Source organism: Manduca sexta, chromosome 13 (assembly GCF_014839805.1).
Source record: "Manduca sexta isolate Smith_Timp_Sample1 chromosome 13, JHU_Msex_v1.0, whole genome shotgun sequence".
Taxonomy (NCBI): domain Eukaryota; kingdom Metazoa; phylum Arthropoda; class Insecta; order Lepidoptera; family Sphingidae; genus Manduca; species Manduca sexta.
The window spans coordinates 9,025,785-9,048,802 of NC_051127.1; the positions used below are offsets into that span (position 1 = coordinate 9,025,785).

General features: G+C 34.5%; 1 protein-coding gene across 1 annotated transcript; it reads right to left on the reverse strand.

Annotated features, from left to right (window-relative positions):
- Positions 1-331: 331 nt before the first annotated feature.
- LOC115446447 (acyl-CoA Delta(11) desaturase) lies at positions 332-13,521 on the reverse strand. Its single transcript, XM_030173119.2, has 4 exons — positions 13,476-13,521; positions 2,709-2,933; positions 1,497-1,830; positions 332-786 (listed from the first exon to the last, which is right to left on the reverse strand). The coding sequence occupies exons 2-4, from the start codon at positions 2,923-2,925 to the stop codon at positions 351-353; spliced, it is 987 nt and encodes a 328-aa protein (XP_030028979.2). The 5' UTR covers positions 2,926-2,933; positions 13,476-13,521; the 3' UTR covers positions 332-350.
- Positions 13,522-23,018: the final 9,497 nt, after the last annotated feature.

Here is a 23,018-nt window from a genome sequence, read left to right on the forward strand (position 1 = left end):
ATCAGTATTTAAAATTAGACTTCAATTGCGATAATAATAATAGTAAATGAACTTCCGGTGGTATGGGTCTTGAGCCTCGTCATTGGAGGGTAATATATTCTTATTTAATATTTATATATGCATTTATATTTTTGTGATAAGTACAAGTTAGAATAATTTGCATCAGACATCCACGAGGTGGACAGATGTACCTCATAATAGTCGCAGCAGGTCGCTGGATCCGAGACGCTTTCAATAGGTCGATCTGGAAATCTTTTGGGGAGGTCCATGTTCAGCAGTGGACATCATACGACTTAAGATGTATAAAAGTGTAAAAAAAATGCTTTAAATTAAAGAGAAATATTAATAAATTATTTACTCGCATAAAGTGACCCATCACCCGTCCTCGTCGCTCGGGACACAACCATCTCGTACGGCACTGTCTTGAGATCATACGCCCATCCGATCTTCGCACATAACTCTATAAATGTCTTCGTATAATTAAGAACAGTATTCCTTAACTCCGCACTCCTGTAGTCCCATGGGAATACGTGGTGGAAGTTATGGTATCCCTCTCCAAGAGTTGCGAGGGCCACTGCCTTACTCTCAGTCGACATGATGTTTTTATCATAGGGCTTATTACCCCAAATGTGGGCAGCGCTGTTGACTAGGAAGAAGACGTGGAAGTTGAAGACGTATCTCATGATGACCAGGTTCCAGGAGTTGGAGAGCGTCTCGCCCCAAAACAGTACGGGTATTATTGTCGGTATGATGAAGCATACGGTCGGTATGAAAGACTTTGAGTATCTGCAAAAGGAATTTCTGTATTTACTTCTAAGAAACATACTAACATTGTTTCAAACTTTCGCATTTTTAATATTATTTTAAATTAAGATAGTAAAGTATGATTAAAAGTAAGATTGGCAAGAAGTAAAATAAAAATGCGTTCATACTTTGTAGTTAAGGTGGTAGCTCAAGGTCCATTTTCATACATTTTGTTTCGGCTTTAATCTGGGTAACTAAACAAGTATTGGCAAGTAAAGAATTTAAATTCACGTCTAGTTAGTGATTAGTTCTCGCAGTTGAAAGAAAAACGTAAAAATAATTAATAATCATGGATATTTCGGCCTTTAAAATTTAATATGACGAAATTTTAAAGGCAGAAATATCCATGATTATTAATTATTTTTACATTTTTCTTTCAACTGCGAGAACTAATCACTAACTAGACGTGAATTTAAATTCTTTACTTGCCAATACTTGTTTAGTTACCCAGATTAAAGCCGAAACAAAATGTATGAAAATGGACCTTGAGCTACCACCTTAAATGTATTTTATAATATCAAAACCTTCAGAATGACTGTTGACAAAAATAAAAACAGCACAATATCTATTATGCCAATATATGGAATCTTTTACCAAGCTTTGTTGCCGGTTCTTATTATTGTCATTATAAAATCTCAATCTTCTTTGATCCTTAGATAAATAAAAGCAAATGAATAAACCCTTAAACTTACCTATGCTGAAAATTCAATACAGGATTGCTGAACAAATCTGATAAGTCTATCAGCTTCCCTCTCTTCTTTACTTCTGGATGCTTCTTAACAAACAGCCATCCAATATGGGAGTAGAAGAAGCCTCGAGCAGCATTATGCGGATCTGCGTCCGTATCGCTATACTTATGATGAAGTCTATGATCTCTGACCCAATGAGTCACTCTCTGGTTAGCCATAGATACGAAGATCATAAGGATGACTTGGAGAGGTATTTTGGCTTTGAAGGACTTATGAGACCAGAGTCTATGAGCGCCTGCTGTTACTCCAATTGTTGCTGCCACGTATGATAAGTATGCTGGAATTTATTACATATAGTGTTTTTGGATATTTTTTAATAGTGGTTCATCTGATGGTAAACGATACGATCTTGATCTTGACGAGATAGTTCTGCATTGATTTACTGTGTACAGTTTTTTACTTCTGCATTGTGTGGTTTCTTTATTATACTACAATAAGTTCCAGTTTAAAGAAATTGAACATAATGGAGTAGTTATTTCCATATGAATTATTCTTATTTGAAATGTTATTCAGGGCAAAATTGCGTGCACGGTAAGATTATTGCGCTATCTCTTTCCTACGCACGTAAGGTACGCCCGGTGACGCTCGGTGACATTACAGTTTGGTATTACTATTATAACTTATTTAATATTGCATGGATTTTTAAAAAACATACTTTTAGTTGAATTTTGGATAATAATATTTTTATGAGTACTGCATTTAAAAAGATAAACTACACTATTGATTAACACCAAATATTTAAGGTAATGATCGCAATTCAGTGTAATCTAGTGCTTTCCAATTCATTAATCGGGTTAGTATTGCTACTGTTTATAGGAAATCATGTCGCTTACTATCAAACAAAAGACTTACAAATCTTACTTAACTTTTAGTCATATAAAAAACCGTGGTCAAAATTACGAAAAGTTGTAGATAAAAGTGAAAAGTAACATTTTATTTATTCCCTAATGGGCCTCACTATGTTTTTAATCTTTACATTAAGTGACAAGTGCTCGTTTGTCTTCTCTAATAAAAATAAGAATTATAGTTTGGTTAATACATCAATTGTAAGTCGCAATTAGCGATGGAAAGTATTATTCCACTTTATTCATTATTTATTCTATTATTTGCAAGTGTATATATAAAAATAGTATTATCAACTGTATAAATACTTACCAAACAGCACTGTTTGCCATTTTGCTGCAGTAAAACAAAGGTAAACACCATAGAAAGCAGCAATATGAAGATAACCTATTGTAAATATATTTCTGTATACGATCTCGTATTTTCTAGGTCCAGCTTGAGGCGCTTTGAGTTTTATTTCTTCATTTATTTCCGCATCGTCTACCTCTGCTATGTAGCTGTTGACGTCATTTGAAGTGTTTGGTGCCATCTTTGAAGCTGTGAATTCAAATTTTTGGGATTCTTTTAAATTATCTACATGATAGTAGATAAAACGCACAACTCTATTTTTATAATTTTGTATAATTTAAAGCATTTTGTATAATTTGTATAAAGTACTCTTTTCAAAAGAAAATCTATTACATATTTTTGAAGAGTAATTTTTTTTAAAAAATACATATTTTGGGAGTTTCTAAATCCGATTTTTGCTTTTATAAAATATACACCTGGCAACTCTGTCACTAGCAAGTAGCAGCAATAATGTCAAAATAAATTTATAATGGGGAGTGGAGGTGTTATCAACAAACATAATATCTATTTTTATAATTTGTGACTATTTCTATTAACCAACAGTACGGGAATGAAGTCGAGATAAATTTGAAGATTATGAGACGACCCATCTCTCTGTCTAAACATGATAAACTCAACAACAACTACCGAGTGGATTTTTATGATATTGGTATGGAGATATTTGGATACCCTGGAAAGGATATAGGCTTTTTATGCCGTGAAAACATATAGCGGGAGTCAAAGGAAAATCTCTATCACATGGGCAAAGTCGCGAGCAAAAGCAAGTTGATTGTCATAAAAAGAATAGAATATAAACATATTTTCACAATGCATTTTTTACACTGTTTTATGTCATAAACAGCCATTTACCACACTTATTTTGATTCTCAGGTTCGCGTGCACGAGGCAATGAAACAAAGTTTTAATTAACAACATCGCAAGATTATTTTTTAAACTTTAGGTAATTTAATTAATACTGATATTTAACTTCAAACGATTTCTTAGTGTTGCGTCGCGTTTCACAGTCGACTTACACCTTACTGCATTTGTAAACGACAATCCACTATCCAGTTACTTGATAATTTTTATTACGCGCAAATTGAGGTTTAGCATAAATAAAAATAAAGAAAATACTTTATCATCACGTAGGCGAACATAGTTGCGCTCATGATAATCAAGCTGCATGAGAATATTCATAATGATTTCTTATGTTTACGCGAATGTTAGACATTGAACTATTTTGCGGATTTTACCGCGATTTTTATATTATAATTTTCTCCCAAAGTGACGAAGACTTTGCAGACCAACACCTCAGTCCGCCCCGTATTATATTCAACGGAAAACATAATAAATCTACTTTAAAATATATTATATATATCCGCTCATCTTCTTACCTAAATCACTACCCATTTTTTGCCTCTGAAATTATACCTTTTTTCTAGCACTCCGTTTGGGGGCTAATAAAATGGCGCTTGCAGTAATTATGTGAAAGTTTGTGACTTCCTTTCGTTAGTTTTTTTGTGTGGAATTCTTGTCCTGTTGTTAATTAGTGCGGATCATTAGCGGCTTTCGGAGTTCATATGGAGGTGTGGAATCGTTTGTTAAATAAAGAAACAAAATTGCTTTGCCAATATTGTAACAATTTAAATGATTATTAATAATCCGCATTAGACCAGCGTGGTGGACTGAGGTTTATCCCTCTCAGTATTAGTGGAGGCCCGTGACCAGCACTGGGACAGTATATAATACACGGCTGTATTATTATTATTTAAATGATTCGGAAATTTTTAAATCCTTTTTGTATGGACACGTCAAAATAATTGCACTACACGAGATGGTTGAGTAGGGTGGAGAGTGTCGACTGATGGAGATGATTGTCCTCGCCAATCGACAAAATTTTGCCGGCCTTTGAAACCGAATATACTCAGGCTAATCCTGGAACGCGATATTCGTACAAACTACTATGATAGGTTTAAAAATTTAAAACGTATTGATCAGTTTGATATAATTAGTTTGATTTTAATAAATAAAAAGACACGCATCACGGTAATAATATACTTATTAAAGTGTAACTAGGATTCTTACGTGAAACGAATTAAGGATTTTCTGTTACCGGAATCGAACACCGCTGCTCGTTTAAATTTGTGAATATCATAAATGCTTCGACGAAAATGTTAAAATAAACTTGAAAATGCTCCGGAAATTGGAAAATCCAACAATAATGTCGATTCAACTTCAATTCGCGATGAGAGCTTATTTCGGTATTTCACTATTTTTACAATATCCTTTGATAAATCCAACGTCTGCTCTATAACGTTTAAGAAACTTTCTATATGAAGAATTTTAGGTCAACGAACAAGATGCCATTTATCTGTGGTGGAAGGATATATTTTATATCCGTCCGGATAGCTACCACCTGAGCGGTGGTAGCTATCCGGACGACAGCAGACGACGACGACAGCTAAGATGTTAAAACCCGCCATAGTGGCCCACGTAAGTGTCACATTCCGGGATCAGCCTATGTATATCCGGTTCCAAAAGGCCGGCATAATTGTGTCGACTATCGAGGGGTAACCATCTCTCGTCAGTCACAATTATTTGGGCTCGACTCGGGATTCGACACGAGACCTATTCAGTAGTCGTATTCATACCGCGTACGCATTACAACTACGCCACTGAAGGGATAAAAAAAATTATATAGATAACTGATATTGGCATTTTACCTTGATTTAAAAATACAATTTAATATCGTACTTACAGGAAAAATAATAATAATTTATTTATTTTTATTTTTCTCACACACAGTCATTACAGAAGTATTCCAATGCGACAATGTGGGGTAACTGTCATTAATTAAAAATTAAAAAAAAAACACTTAAGTATACAACAAAAAACAAAACAATCATAAACATTATTAAAACATTGAACAAAATAAAACATAAAATTATTAAATACTAATTATTATAATTATAATATATTATCCAGCGGTAAGAAGGGTGGACGATATTGTAAGAATTGCGGGTCGATCTTGGATGCGATTGGCTCGGTATCGAAAAAGGTGACATGATGTGAGAGAGGCCTATACCCAGCAGTGGGACTCTACAGGTTGTGGATGATGATGATGATATATTATTAGATTATGTCCCTAGCCGCGTATGTCTGTTAGGACGCTATAAACTAAAAAACTACCAAACGTACTTCAATGAAAGTTCATATGAAGATAGTTTGAGATCCTGGGAACTACATAAGCTGTTTTCTGTCCTGGGAAAATATATCACAAGACTTTTATACCAAAAACAATCACACGCGCGAAGCCATTGAATCTATCAAATCCAATAATCAGTTTGCCCTGTTAAACTACCAATATCTTTAATATGTAAAATAAAATCACAGTACTAAACAGTATGGAACAATCTTGGCATTCCTAGGGCGGAAGTTCCAACCGCAAGTCAACCAATGCTTGCCTAGTGAAATCTGGCGCAAATTCGCAAGAGCTTCGGTTGTACCAAATAGTTTTGGGTAATGGCTCCCTTATTAATTCCAAAACTATTTCGCACGGTCCGCTCTTTGCTGAGTTGTCTTTTAGGTTATTTAACTTGATATTTTTTACATGAATTTTCGTATTAAATGAATAATCTTTAAAAAAAATACGTTAAAAATTCCTAATACATTCGATAATTTATCTAATTCCTACCTATGTTTCTTTAGGTATTTTTTATAAAGCAGTACCTAATCTTAACATCAGTTAAAATGCCTGCTTTAAAAATTTCCCATTTGCTCGTTTACCGGTCTACCGATGATTCTTTAGTTCTTTTTTTTTATTTCTTTGAATGACGAGACGAGCTTGCCGTTCGCCTCATGATATATATACGCGATAAAAAATAGAAACATCATCCACACTGAATTACAAAGTATTGTTTGGTATTCCACCGCACTCGCCATCCTGAGACATGAGATGTTAATTATGTCTAGTACTTATTATTTATATACAGCGATCTTAAATCAGATAACTTGGTTGTTGAAAAAATAGTACACTTGCTTCTTTGCCGGCCAATATTATAAAAAAAAAAACAAACTAATTATACTCGTACAGTGATCGTAAATCAAAGTAAAGTAAACTTGCTTGTTGAAAAAATAGTACACTTGCTTCTTTGCCGGCCAATAGTATAAAAAAAAATCAAAAAACTATACAAGGCATAAATAGTAAAGTAAAACACGTGGATCCTCCCGTCTTGTAAACGGAAGCCGGAATATCTCCCGACGGTCGCAACTCGGTAATTGATGGGGAAGCGACGCGCCGTTTCGTCAGCTGTCCGCAGATGATGACATCTGAGATGATGTTACAACGTCCTATTTATATACGACGATACGATTTGTCGTGTCGTAAGAGTATCGTGTCAACTATTTATATTATTATAAAGTGACTGTATTATGGCTTTTCAGCAATACAAGATGTATTATATTAAATAATCATATTTTTTTATGATTCCTCATTATCACTTAACATATTTTAAGATGTAAAGAATGGTGACAAAAGCGTAATTAATTCAATATTTCAAAGGGGGCATTCTATTAATTAAAGAGTGATAGTATATTGACATAAAACTTTTTTTCGTATTTTATCTCTGATTTTTATATTATTATTTTTTCCCGATATTTCGAAGACTTCGCCGCTCTATGGTCACCATTTTATTTCAATGTAAACATTCGCGTAAACCTAAGAAATCACAATGATAGCACATTTAAAATAAAAATAAAATATTATACAATGCAATAAATTTAGAAAATGCCTCAGCCATTAAGTCTTGTATACATCTGCTGTTTATAAAATATAAACAAATAAAAAATATTCACTATCATTGAACTATGGAGACGATTTAATAATACAGTATATATCGTGAGTTATAAATATCAAAATTATGATCCCATGTAGCGACGTGGCGGGTGCATTCTGTTCGGACGTGTTTTGAAAGCTTATGATTTTAGTTTATTATTTATAGTAATAGTTTGTTAATGCTTTATTTGTCACGAGGAGTGCTACATTAATGGACTTACGTGTAGAAGTTTTAATGTTACTATGTTTTTTTGATAATTTATCATATTATGTTTTCTTTTTTAAATTAATAAAGATTAAATAGGAATTTTATAATAAAAAATTACAAGCCGTCTTAAACTTCGCTTTAACAATATTAACTTCACAAATTTCAACCTTAAGATTAGCAATGAATGTTGATTATTGAATGATTATATTTTGAATTGAATGCAAAATAAATATACGGGGAATTCATAGAAGTAGCTCATAGCAAACAATTGCTAAAATTAATACCTACTTTGTCTGTAAGCTCTTTAGTACTGTTATTGTTATTAATTATTAATAATAAAAAAATAATTTATGATTATGCAATTATCTTAAGTATTTTGTAATGATAAAGTTTTCCTTATTTGCCATAACTCCAGTATTATTTGACAAGAGTTTTGTACGTTCATTTTCCTGTAGAAATATACCTACATTGACATTTTAATCTACAAAACATTCAAATTATTGTCCGATTCGAATGAAAACGTGGCATCATTGATGTATATACTATAAAATATTTATTGCTGGTTATATTTTATAGCCCCTATAGCATCATACACAAGGTGTTAAAACCCTTATAGTGGCTTACGTAAGTCCACGTTTTGGGAGCTTATATATCCGGTTCCAACAGGCCGACAAAATTGTGTCGACTGATATATCAAGTGGTTAAGGGGTAATCGTCTCTCGTTAGTCGACATTTTATTGGACTCCAATCCATTAGCATGGGGTGTAGTGGCCTATTTGCCGCGCCCAAATGAAAGCTTACTTCTAATTGATGTTAGTCGAGTTAATGTCTTCTTTTTACTTATTTAATACGAGGCAAAAATCTTAACGCGGAATAAAAAATAATGTATTTTTTCGAAATAAAAAAATACGAACTATTCAGGATTTAAGGTCTACATGTGTGCCTTTATCCAACTCCGTTCGGCATTTTTGCATTTACAATATTGGCTTCTCAGTCAATTGCGTACGTGATCAAAATCATACCAAAGTTTTTTTCTACAGTTTTAGTCAAAACTCATATCCATCAAACAGATATCCATCACATATAAAAAAAAAACACGTCACACATTATTTGTACGATTGTTCCCGAACAAAACATGGCTACTCCATTAGCGAGTCCCGTCAAGTCACCTCTACCATTGACAGATGATGCCATTCCGTCCGGGAATCGAACCCGGCACCGGGGGAACGCGCCTAACGATCCGTATGATTTATTACTGTCATTACCGAACTACGATTCTGAAATGAAAAGTTGCCAAATGCGATACGACTAAAAATCGTCTCTGAGTCGATGCGTGTAAAGTTATTTTTGTTTGGTTGTTGTGGGAAAGTATAAGATCTTTTGGAATTGTTTGATGAAAATACCTTTATAACGTTGGTGATAATTATCTTTTAGAATTTCCACGTAACGTCTAATGGTTCTTTATATGCGTAATCAGCTTTTAGAAGGTGAGGTCTGAGAAAAATGTTATGACCTGGTATTTGTTTTATATATATTACAAAACAAAGCCCCCAAAAGCTGTCTGTTTGTTTATGATTTTCTCAAATCCTACAGAACGGTTTTTACTAAAAGGTAGCGCAATTATTGAGGAAGGTTTGCGTTAATAGTACATTACGGTTTCAGGTAATTTTAGTGAAATATAATGATTACTGTTGAAGATGTCGCGTGGTTGTGAAAAATCTCGTGTGTCGGGATTTACACGGGAAAACTTTGTGACACACTGATTTCTTTGCGGGCGAATCCGCGGACAGAGCTAGTTATAAATATATTTAGCTATTTGAGTATTTTGCAAATTACGCGTAGTAGAACTTTATTATGTTCTGAAAGATCAGATGTTTGGTGTTATTTCGCGAATAGGCCGTACTATTAATTGTATTGTACTGTTAATGTTGTATTAAAGAAAAATTACGTTTTTCGTCGACTATTTATTTGAACCTGCAAAATGTTATACATTATTTAGATTCCGTCAATATTAACTTTACAATCAGTCCGGAAAGCAATTCTCACCAGAGAAGAATTGGCAAGAAACTCTAGTGTTGCTCTTCTATGGCGGTTTTGGTAAGGTAAGCCTAGGGCAGGAACGAATATTCTGCTAAAACAAGGGAAACACAATCCCAAAGACAATAAACTTAATGTGGGTAGTTTGAACACAAACACCTTGCCTTGAGCTAGACAAACCTTCATAAAAGGCGATATTCAAATCGCGGCAAGTTCTGAACAATTGTTAACTTTCATAAGTCAGCCCAAAGTTTTCCAGGATTCAGTCCTTATCATGCAAAACATGGATTGGATGATGCAAGAATGTAATATTTACGGGAATTTATATTATAATAATATCAGCCCTGTACATCGATGTATATGTACTACGTGCTAGATTTGGCGTTCCGAACATAACTGTGTCCAATTGAATTGAACTGCAATCCATTCAAACTGACTATTATAGTCAATATTGACAGCTTGTGGTTGCGTACGGAGTGGCGCTCATGATATAAGAACTCGAGTCTAAGTGTAAACCTGGATGTGAATAAAAAATATTAGTCAAATAAGTAAAATTATTTATTGTTCAAGTGAATAAATAGGTTATAACAGTGGAATATATAACATGCGAAAATGTAAAATACCAAACTTTGTAATTCAAGGTGTTGGATGGTGTTTCTACTGTTTATGGGCGGTCGTATCGCTTACCATCAGGCGAACGGCAAGTTAGCCTCGTCATTCAAAGCAATAAAAAACATTAAACTCCACAAATTTTAACATTAATATAAGTAAGATAATTAACGGCGCCTATGCTAAATACCAAACAGGATTTTACCTCCACGATATCAAAACATGTTACTCGTGTTAGGTTATCAATTTTTTTTTATCGCAGTAATGCTGATAACCTAATTACCGTAGCGTGTGCTTATATTACAAACATAGATATTCTAAAGTATTTAACGTGTGTAATATAAAGTTGTAAATTAGTAAAATTGGTATTATATATATTTCTAGTTATTCAATGGGACAGTACATAAAACAGGGCCATTGACGTATATTTTATAGACACGAACGTCCATATAAACTATTTGTTCAAAATCTAAACTAAGAAGGCAACCAAAACGTCACTGTTGTAACCTATTTATTCACTTAAATAACAAATAATTTTTACTTATTTGACTAATACTTTTTATTCACATCCCGGTTTACACTTAGACTCGAGTTCTTATATTATGAGCGCCACTCCGTACACGACCACAAGCTGTCAATATTGTCACTATACTACAGCAGTTGTATGGATTGCAGTTCAATTTAGTTGAACACGGTGATTGTTCGGCCAAATCTAGTACTTAGTACGTATATATCGATGTAATATAATCATTTTAATTATAATTCTATGACTCATGCTAGTACCTAAATACTAATCCCTTAGGGCGGAATTAGGAACCTCAAGTGTTTAACAGCAAATGATTTACGTGGCAATTTGTAATGTTCTGAGCAAATAAATAAATCACAGCTTGGTTAGCTTTCGCATAATCCTCTTCCAAACAACACCGTGGAAAGATATTAGACAGTATGTCACATAAGAGATATTAGTTATAATGAACTGTCATTTTTTTTAATGATTGCTTATATAAATTCGGCTTCTTTTTCTAGTGGTTTCCAAAATCTCACTAGTAGGTCGAGAAATTAACATCCTTACATATAACAAAACAAATTCTCCCGCCGCGTCTCTCTGAATACGATGAACTCAAAAACTGGTACATATTCGATGACATTTTTTAATACGTGCTCGGCAAAGTTACCCCACTGATGGTAAGTGGAGTGGGGTCCAATAGAATGTCGACTGACGAGAGATGATTACCCCTCGACAGTCGACACAATTATGCCGGCCTGTTGAAGACGGACATACATAGGCTGATCCCGGAATACGACACACTTACGTGGGCGACTTTAGCGGGGATTAAGGACTTGTGTACAGTGGTCGTAATCCGGGAGAATATAAAACATATCCTACCATCAGCAAATAGTTGGAAATACTTAGTTTAAGACCCTGGAAAAGGATTTTTATCCCGTCAATATATACAGTACTTTTACCCCGAATAAACTCTTTCACGAGAACGAAGCAGCGAGTAAAAGCTAGTGTCCAAACAAAATATATCTCTTTTTTTTTCACAACGATAGTATAGCTATCATAACATACAAAAATAATGTATCCGTCATAAAGCCCGGTCATACAATTAACAACAATAATACAAAATATATTAAGTTATAAAATTTTATGAATTTTAATTGTGGCTTTGCGTGAATCGAAGGACTTTTCTGAAATGTATAAAGATAATATTGTAATTTTATTCCTCTAATTAGTAAAAGAGGCTTGCGTCTAGCAATGGCTAAAGGACTGGTATTATAATCTATGACGTTGTGATACACCCGTGCCTCAGAAGCACGCAAAGCCGTTGGTCCTGCGCCTGATCTCTCTCCGGTCATGTCGGATTGCCGTCTCACCGGACTATACGAATGAAGGAACAGAGAGTGCACTTGTGTATTACACACACTTGTGCAATATAAAATCTCTTGCGTATCCAGATAAGTATCTGGTCTCCATTGATATTGGGCGCCGTGGTCGAAACTCGGTTAAGAAGAAATCAAATCAATCAATCTACGACATAGTATATATGCCAAATTATATTCAAATAAATTCGTTTTTTGCGTTTTCTTTAAATATAATAAAAATACTAATACTAGAAACAACCTTACTATACACTACTATAACGATACGCGGCGTCCAACCTCGCCAAAAATCTTTCTCAAATTAATTATGAAACGAAAACATACCGCGGCTCCACCGATGTAAAATGCCCTTAAAGTTACTGTTAAATGTCAATTAATTACTTTTGGTTGAAATTTTGAACAGATCCCAAAGTATTTGGACACAATGGGCACGAATTCTTCTGAAGTTTGCAAAATTTATAGGCTGAATAAGTATTTGCTTATAAATATTTAGTTATTTATTTTCGAATTTATAATTTTAGCGATACTCTTTTATTCCCGCTTTGTCTGTCATAGCTATATTTTCTCTCTTCTTAATGATATTAAATTTCACTGAATCCAGCATTCAATATTGTACAATTAATTTTAAAACAAATTTTTCTAGAAATAAATTATAACTAAATATAAAAGTGAAAAAATTTAAGACTTTACACATAATAATGTAAGCCCTGTAGTATATACTGTCCCACTGCTGGGCACAGGCCTCCTCTATTACTGAGAGACCTTAATCTATCATGGCCTAGTGCGGATTGATAGACTTCAAGTACCCTTAAAATTCAGATTTCCTCACGATGTCTTCCATCAACGTTAAAGCGAACTATAATTTACAAAGAATACACAATATATTTTTCTAGATAAGTCAGAGCTATTCGCCGTTGGGTTTCGAACCTACAGACATTCGTCTTGGCAGTCCATTCCACGCCCAGCTAGTACTAAACCGATTTTGATTTTTTTTACTAACAGGAAACTACATTATACCTAAGTGTTATATTTTATCCCGGGAAAATATAAAGCGATAGTTTTATCCCGGATTTTTCACGCAAACAGAGCGGCAAGCAAAAGCAAGTACTAGATAATAGAAGAGAGACACTAAATCAGCATTCACACGACAAACCATCATATAGTAATAAAAAAAAAATACCTTTTAATATAACGTGACAGGGAAACGCTCTCGATACGCTTTGGCTGCAACTAAAACTGATATGCGCTTAACCGTCGTTAAATGCAAGCTTAATTTGAACAGATGGTTGAATTCGCATATAGTTAAAAGATTATAAATTAATTATATAATCGATTTAATATAATTGCTGGTTTGGTAGTTTTTAAAAAAATATATACAGGCAGGTCAAAGGTAATTTTGCTGGTGGTAGGGTATATATATCCGCTCGGATAGCGATCACCACACTAGATGTTAAAAGCCACCAAAGTGAACCCAAAAGACTTGCTGCCAGGCTTCAAGATACTGTGAGCTCATTCTAAATAGATCGGACCACCAACAGCTAAAAAATATACGTAGATATTGGAACTGACTTTGCGGATGACCAACACCTCAGCCCTCGTGACCACGAAGGCTGCAAAGTCTTCGAAATGTCGGAAGAAAATTATAATATAAAAACCGCGATAGAATCCGAAAAATAGTTTAATTTTAATACAAGGCAAAAAGTAGCCCATATATTAATAGGGACTTGGTCTATCCGTGTGAGTAATTTTATCCAATGTTCAGCGCTTACGTTTACTTCTTACAAACATACAAACATTCGTATTTATAATATTAGTAAGAAATATGATAAAGCAAAAAGACTTAACATCTCATGTCTCAGAATGCCGAGTGCAGTGGAATACCAAACATTACTTTGTAATTCAAGGTATTGGATGGTGTTTCTACTGTTTATGGGCGGTCGTATCGCTCACTATCAGGCGAATGGCAAGCACTTATCGTCATTCAAAGCAATAAAAAAAAATTACAAAAAATTAAACTGACTCTAAAAACTACCAAAAAAAAAACCCTACCATGACCAGTACATAGGTCCTATATTCTAGTAACCAATGTTGGAACCGGTGCCTAATTCAAACTAAACATTGTTTTCGTATTTGTTTATGTTGGTATATATTATTATATTATAAACAAATTACTAACAAACTTTTATATACTGGCAACACTGTGACTGATGTTCTCATATTTTTTAAGTCTAGTCTTCCGACCACTGTAATGGTAGTATGTCTGATATATAATAAAAAGGTTATCTTAAATTACAACCTGTTTTTCACTGCAATCCAACAGTTCATGTATTTATCTAGTTTTACTAGCAATGGAAATAAGCTTTGAAAATAAAATTATTGTTCATATTTTTAACTACCCTATAAATGTCACGTTTTAACACGCTTTTATTAGCTTGGGTTGTATCTATGTATGTATGTATGTAACGGAATCTTTGAGCTCAATTTTCACCAATTTCCAGAAATCTGATTAATTTGAAACTTTACACACGTATCAAGGACCGATGACAATGCAATAATTTGATAAGAGTTTCCCATTATCCTTATTAGGACCGCCAGGATTAATAAATTCTTTTATAGATCCGCTGTGAAAGAGTAAAAGAGATAGAGCTAGCGCGCGATCTGCGCATGCCTGCGGTTTCGGATTTACTCTGTCGGACTTGCTTGGGCACTAGGCACAGCACAACGGAGGCCGAAACGTTTTCAGTATAGTTGCGTTCTTACCTTCTTCATTCCTTATACATGCGTAGGTACTGATGAGCCTATTACTCGCAAATTACTGTATCTAATATTCATATAATATATAATATGATAACCTCGACTTACAAAAGGGTTCTTAATCACAACAAAATAATCAGAACATAAATTTTAATCTATTTATTTTACGGAACAAAATTTGGTAAGCAGTAAAGCTTTGAAATTACCGTCGGTAAAGAAGTAATTCAATACGATCAAAAAATTTGTAATTAGAAAGTCTTATTGATTAAAATACAAATAACTAATATGGATTAAAAAAATCAAACTAAAAATGAAAAATAAATAATAGTTTAAAAAAACTAAAAAAACACGCTTTTATTGCTAATCGAACTAAAAAGGAGAAAATAATTTCTAAGTACAAAGAATTTATATTACAGTAGTAGAAGGTTGAAGGATCAATCATAGTTAAGTACCTCAAAATAAAATTATAATAAACTTGAAGTTATTAACAGAATAATTTAACTCAGAGTAAAAGCATGGGGTGCTTGATATAGTATGTATTATAATCATTCTATTGGCTACTATCTATAAGAGGAGAATTATGAAAACGAAGTAAAATGCACCCCACGCTTTTTACTTTGAGTTAAATTATTCTGTTAATAACTTCAAGTTTATTATAATTTTATTTTGAGGTACTTAACTATGATTGATCCTTCAACCTTCTACTACTGTAATATAAATTCTTTGTACTTAGAAATTATTTAACTCATTAATGCATGTAAAGAGAATGATTCATAAAATACCTGGGTGTGACTATAGTTAAATATCTACGTGACGTGGCACTCATATTGTAACAGCTGCCAGAGCAGCTGTAAATGCTTTAGAGAATGCCTTTCTGTAGTAATATAGGATAGAGAAAAGTCATGTAGTTAAAGCGAATGAATGAATAAACTGTAGGTAGAGAATAGGATATAAATATAAATATTGCCCGAGTGCTGGGTACGGACCTCCTCTACTACTGGAGGGAGTAAGCCTTAGTCCACCACGCTGGCCTAGTGCGGATTGGTAGACTTCACATACCCTCGAAATTCCTATAGAGAACTTCTCAGGTATGCAGGTTTCCTCACGATGTTTTCTTTCACCCTTCAAGCGACCGATAATTCATAAAGAATACACATATAATTTTTAGAAAAGTCAGAAGTGCCTTTGGGGTTTTAATCTGCAGACATTCGTCTCCGCAGTCAGTTCTGCATCCAACAAGACTATCGCCGTTTATTATTTGGCAAATATAAGGCGCGTTGGGGTAATATCGTAGGAGGTGTAACATCGTATTAATCAAATAACTTGCAATTTATAAAATTTTTTGAATGTTTATAAATGACTACCTAGATCAGAATATACTCTTTTTATGGATTTTAGAATCCCTTCAACATAAACATAAGGTTTTAGATAGTAGTCCGAACTATACCTGCGAAGGTCCTATCTTTCTCACACATTTCTAAAAGTACGGTACTTTTTTAAAACCTTATAAAATATTAACTGATATATATAAGGAATTGAAAAAATATATACCATTTAGTATATTTAATAACATATAGCTAAGTTAATGATTCATAATAATAACTTCTATAGAATTCTTGTAAAAAAATAATTCGAGGAGACTGTTTAACACGTCGAATAATCGTCCGATTTAATCCCAACGCACCTTATACACTGACCGGTAGATCCAAGGTTTGATTATCAAGCTAATTTTTACCGTTTTCCACCACTTAAAACTCCTAGAACGGAAGATTTGAAACAAACAAAGATGTATCACACTTGTATCCCAGAAGAGGTAGGTAGAGATGTAATAAGAACATCAACTTTTTGCCTGTGTGCTTCATCCCATCATGTAATAGGGCAGTAGTAAAAGGTCCGTAAAACCTGATTCCTGCCAACTTCCCTTTATCTAGAACTTTATTATCATTAAAACGATTTGCAGACTACATTTAAACGTATTAGTACCTATAATATGTTGTGTCGGCTATCGGCAAATTTTAACTTTCGCTGACAGCTAGTATACACACTAACCTATATTATGCATAGACTCACAGCTGTGCCTACCACCCGCTTACTGTTTATTTCAAATAAGCTGACCTGGCGAACTTCGTACTGTCATATTTTTTTGCCATGAATACTGTCTCAAATCTTTACCCCCTTATTCATAGACGTTTTTTTATCTAAGGATGGAGCATTGCTATGATAACTAGTCTGTTTCCCAGTGCTGAGGGCATGGCAGCCTTCGCAGTGCGTAGACATAGGGCCGTTGTGATTGGCTAATATTGAGATACAACTTTAACGTAATTGGTTGAAAAATGAACAAAGCTGAGAAACAGACTTGTTATCACAGCAATGCTCCGTCCTTCCATAAAAAACGTCTATGCATAAAATTTTAATTATAATTATTTTAATGTATTTTTATGTACAACGTTTAAATTTTTCTGTCTCATACGCACACTCGCTTTTCTGAGATTTTTAAATATTTTCTATTAGTTTTTTTTTTCATACAAACGTTCTCATAACAATATCGAACTCATAAAAGAAAGATTTATCCAATTTGGTGCAGTCGTTTGGAAGTTATGCGCGTACAAATATTTCACTGATTCATTTTTTTTATATAGATTGTTAAACTCAAGAGTTTATGCGACTATTAGGTATTTTAATTTCGCAGTTAACGTGAAATAAGTATACAGTTGTACAATTAACAAGCGACTGGCCATGAAAAGTATAAATTACAATATCAATTGTCAATGTTAAGGTTACCGTGTTTAATTTTATTGTTCAATATTGTAAATAGAAAGTTAAGACATTGGCATACGTAGATGAAAACATGAAACAGTATAATAAATAGAACGGACAGCAGGACCAAATTTGTGCTCCAAAGTTATTATCAACTAGCTTCCGCCCGCAGCTTCGCCCGCGTGGATTTCGGGTTTCAAAAATGGAGAAGGTGCTCAATTTGTCGGGATGTTTTTTTAATTTATGGTGGTATGCAGGTGGTCCGATTGTCCGGTCAGGGTCTGATGATGGGATCCTGGTGAAATCGAAGGAACTTTATTTACCATTAAGGTTGCACAAGAAATGACGGAAGCTTAAAAAATGGAGTAACTTCTCCCGTTTTCCCAACATTTTCCATCACTGCTATGCTCCTATTAATTGTAGCGTGTTGAAAAGTATACTATAACCAGCTCAGGAGTATGAAAAATAATTGTACCAAGTTAAGTTAAAATCCGTCGAGTAGTTTTTGTTTCTATAACGGTTATACAGACAGACAGACAAAAATTTTACTAATTGCATTTTTGGCATCAGTATCGATCCCTAATCACCCCCAGTTATTTTGGAAATATATTTCATGTACAGAATTGACCTCCCTACAGATTTATTATAAGTATAGATATGCAAAAGTAGCTCAAAAATTGTACATAACGAAAACATGCATTTTAAAGTAAAACAAAAGAAATAATATCGTGAAGCCAACCAAATAACTAATGATATATTAAATTTTGTGACTGTTCAATTTAGTCGGGTCCGCGATATCACTTTTTGAGTTTCAGAACGCGACATTACATTATTATATTCTGTGCTCCAACGCACACTGCTTTGATGTTAGGAACACACCTACATTGCTTAGACAACAGTGAACTTTATACGATAGCAATAAAGCTCAAATTGACTCTACGTATTAGTTAGAAAACGTTTGTATGGGAAATAGAAAAATGCTGTTTTGAGGATTTTCCCGGCAATTATTCGAATTTTTCTCACCTTTTAAACTATCCCTAGACCTCCACGAATAATTCAAGACCAAGATAAGATAAATCCGTTCAGCCGTTCTCGAGTTTTAGCGAGACTAACGAACAGCAATTCATTTTTATATATATAGATTGTTAATAAGTTGCTAAGCGGCGACAGCCTAGTTGGGTGTGGAACGGACTGACAAGGCGAATGTCTGTAGATTCAAATCCCAAGGGCAACACACCCCTGACTTTTCTAAAATCATGTGTGTATTCTTTGTGAATTTTTCGTTCGTTTTAACGGTGAAGGAAAACATCGTGAGGAAACCTGCACATCTGAGAAGTTCTCTATAGGAATTTCGAAGGTGTCTGAAGTTTACCAATCCGCACTAGGCCAGCGTGGTGGACTAAGGCCTAATCCCTCTCAGTAGTAGAGGAGGCCCGTGCTCAGCAGTGAGCAAGTATATAATACAGGGCTGATATTATAATAAGTTGCTGTCTTATTTGGAATGTTCGTGTGACAAGATGTCACAGCGTCCTCAGATATTAATAATATAAAAATAACATATTTCTAGAAAATATGCTAACATGAGCAATAAAAACTCGCAAATCACGATATTTAAAAAAATAAGTATTTTACATTGGTGTTTTGCTATTCTACGATAGATTGTGTCAACATTGTATGACGGCAACATTTTTGTATGACAATCTTTTCAATGTCTTCTCTATGCAATTTAAGAACTCTTTGCGTATATGTAATTGCGTAATATTTAATGTGTGCGTAAAATTTTAATAAATAATTATATATTTTTTGTAGGTGCAAAGGTGATTCAAACAATACTTTTGCGTCAGTTGGATAATGGAAAGATGAGGAAACTGTGTCTATACGAGCTATATTTGCACTACAATCATATACCTTAATGAAATGTAATTTTTAAAAGACGACCAACCGATCATGTTGTGTTTGCCTGTTTAATATTACTATTTTTTTTTTTATCTTTTCTCTTGACTGAAAATTATGATTGTAAATGTAGGCGAATGCACGCTGTACGCCCTTATTTAACTATGAATTTATGTTCTCTTTTATTTCCTATCTTTAATTTTATTTTATGCCGCTCCAGGTTTAATCCATTGGATTTCATCTTATCCCATGTTAACGGTGATGTGCGTGCATTAGCTTATATATCTATTATGACTATGTAGAACAAAGACTTGGAAAAAAATACAAAAGATGTACTGAACAATCGATGACAAAAAAGAAAGCCCGCAGTTTCTTTCTGCCTTTCTTCTTCGGGTAGTCATCACTTAAGTATCTAGTGAGAAAGGCTGGTAGTTTAGCTAGGTTAAGGCTCATGTCCTCGCCGGTGAGGATCGCGACGCGTTACCCTTCTATTTACCCTACTTGCCAGCCCGAGCTGGTTACTTCGGTTTGTACCTTGTTTTTATTATAAATTTTATCCCTAATTTAAAATGTCCAAAGTTATATAAGTAATTTTAATAGTTGTTTAGAAATAATAATTTTTATTCTTATGCTTTGTTTTGACGTATCATAACTGCAACTTTGTTCGCCTACGTGATAAAGTATTTTTTTTTACAAGCAATAAGCTCGCAACGTTCAAGCGCTCTGAATCAGATGACCTCTGTGCATTTTAAAACATTATAGTACGAAAACAAGCTGCTCTACACCCGACGTTATGTGAAATATAAAACAAAATAAATATGAATAAAAATTAAATTTCATTTTAAACGCACTAATGACACTGCTACTAATAGATAAGTCATGTCATCGGCACCATTGACAATACATTGCTGGTGGTAGGATATATTTTATATCCGCCCGGATAATGAACGATAAGCGGCGATAGCCTAGTTGGTTGTGGAACGGACTGCCGAGACGAATGTCCGCAGGTTCAAATCCCAAGGACACACCTCTGATTTTTCTATAAAATTTTGTGTGTATTCTTTGTGAATTATCGCTTGCTTTAACGGTGAAGGAAAACATCGTGAGGAAACCTGCATACCTGAGAAGTTCTCTATAGGAATTTCGAGGGTGTGTGAAGTCTACCAATCCGCACTAGGCCAGCGTGGTGGACTAAGGCCTAATCCCTCTCAGTAGTAGAGGAGGCTCGTGCTCAGCAGTGGGCAAGTATATAATACAGGGCTGATATTATTATTATTATTATGGGATTTTACACGAATGTGTTTCTCCTCGCAATGGAGGGTACGAAAAGCACGGGCCAAGGCCAAGTGCGTTATTTTTATTAAAACACTATGCATCCTCAGAATTTAAAAATTTGCGTGTTAAGCGACAGGTATTAAGTATGACAGCTTTTTGTAACAGCAGGTATGTTGAGGGGTTGATGTGCAGACTTTCAAGGCTAGTGTGGAGTGTCTTTGGGATAACACCCGTGCTGGAGAGGACTATAGGCACCGTTCGGACGCGGTTTACTTGCCATTGGGTTTTTATTTCTATTGAGAGCTCTGTGTATTTTGCTATTTTTTCCGTATGTGTTGTAACTAAATTGTGTGTATTGCATATGGCTATGTCGATAAGAAATACTGTTTTATTTTGTTTATCTAGTAGGGTTATATCCGGTCTATTGTTGTATACAGTTTTGTCAGTTATTATTGTTCTATCCCAGTATATTTTAAATGCATCATTCTCTATAACAGCATCCGGTTTGTACTTATAGTATGGTTTTTTCTCCAAAATTAATTTACATTGGTATGCTAAGGATTGGTGAATAATGGCAGCAACTTGGTCATGGCGGTGTTTGTAATCCGTCTGGGCTATGGATCTGCAAGCGCCGGTGATATGTTGGATGGTCTCGGAAGCACTGTGGCATCGTTTACACGAGTCTTGAAAGTTGGGCCTACGGATAATAAATTTCTGATAGTTTCTAGTGTCGACGGTTTGGTCTTGGATGGCAATCATAAAACCCTCAGTTTCGGGGAACAATTCACCTCGCTGCAGCCATGCGTTCGACGCCTTCATGTCGACATGGGGTTGCTGCAGGTCAAGGCGATGTCGCCCGTGGAGGGATTTATTTTGCCAGGCGGATATTTTGTCTTTGTTACTAACTATATATTCATTACGCTGTGTGCTTTTGGAAAGTAAGTTAAGAGGTGTGTAGTGTTTATCTATATCTGCTATTATTTTATGCAAAAGAGAGGTTTGAGCTTTCTGAGAAAAGAAGTTCCTTAACGTGCTTATTTGTTTATTGTGTAGGTTTTCTACGTCGATAATACCACGCCCACCTTCTTCGCGTGGCAGAGTGAGTCTCTGTACACAGGATCTTGGATGATGCTTACGAAATTTGGTGAAGGTTGTGTTAATGAGCCGTTGCAGTTTTGTTAAATCTGTTTTGGACCATTTAATTAAGCCGAATGAATATGTCAGGATTGGGATTGCAAAACTATTTACTGCCTTTACTAAATTACGGGACAATAGTTGGGTTTTCATAATAATATTTAATCTGTGTTTAAATCTTTTTATTAGCTCTATCTTAGTATCTTTTAGGCAGACTTGATATGATTGTTGAAAACCTAAATATTTATATGTGTTATTGTAGTCTAGTGCTCCTATGGTCTGCCCTGTTGTTAATATATAAGGTTCACGTCCTATGTACTGCCCTTTCCGATATGTAAACGTTTTACATTTATCAATTCCAAACGCCATACATATGTCGTTGGAAAACATTTGCGTGATGTCGGCAAGGTAATGAAGAGATGAAATGCTGTTACTATATAGTTTAATATCGTCCATGTATAGAAGGTGAGTGATATTCCTGCTTCCAGAATGATCAGACTCTATTTTGAGGCCGTCGTTGCCATTTAATAGATTAGAAAGCGGGTTCAGAGCAAGGCAGAACCAGAGAGAGCTTAAGGCATCTCCCTGGAAAATACCACGTCTGATCGGTATTGGGTCGGTTACTAATGACTTATTAATTTTTAATTTTGTAACCCAATGCTGCATTATTGTTTTTAAAAACTCTATCAACGTTGGGTGGATTTTATAGTGCTCTAAAACATAACCTAACCAGCTGTGAGGCACAGAGTCGAACGCTTTCTGATAATCAATGTACATAGTGCACATGTCCCTTTTAGCTACAGTGGTATGTTTCATTGCTATGGTGTCGATCGTAATTTGCTCCTTACAGCCCTGACTCTGTTTACGGCATCCTTTTGTTCTTCTGCTAATATACTGTTATCGGTAAGGT

Bases quoted from the DNA above. Each gene is read 5' to 3' on its own strand.
- LOC115446447 (XM_030173119.2), bottom strand. From the start codon at position 2,925: ATGGCACCAAACACTTCAAATGACGTCAACAGCTACATAGCAGAGGTA. The intron at 1,831-2,708 runs GTAAGTATTTAT...AATAAATTCCAG, and splicing joins ATGGCAAACAGTGCTGTTTG to CATACTTATCATACGTGGCA. The intron at 787-1,496 runs GTAAGTTTAAGG...TTCCTTTTGCAG, and splicing joins GTATTGAATTTTCAGCATAG to ATACTCAAAGTCTTTCATAC.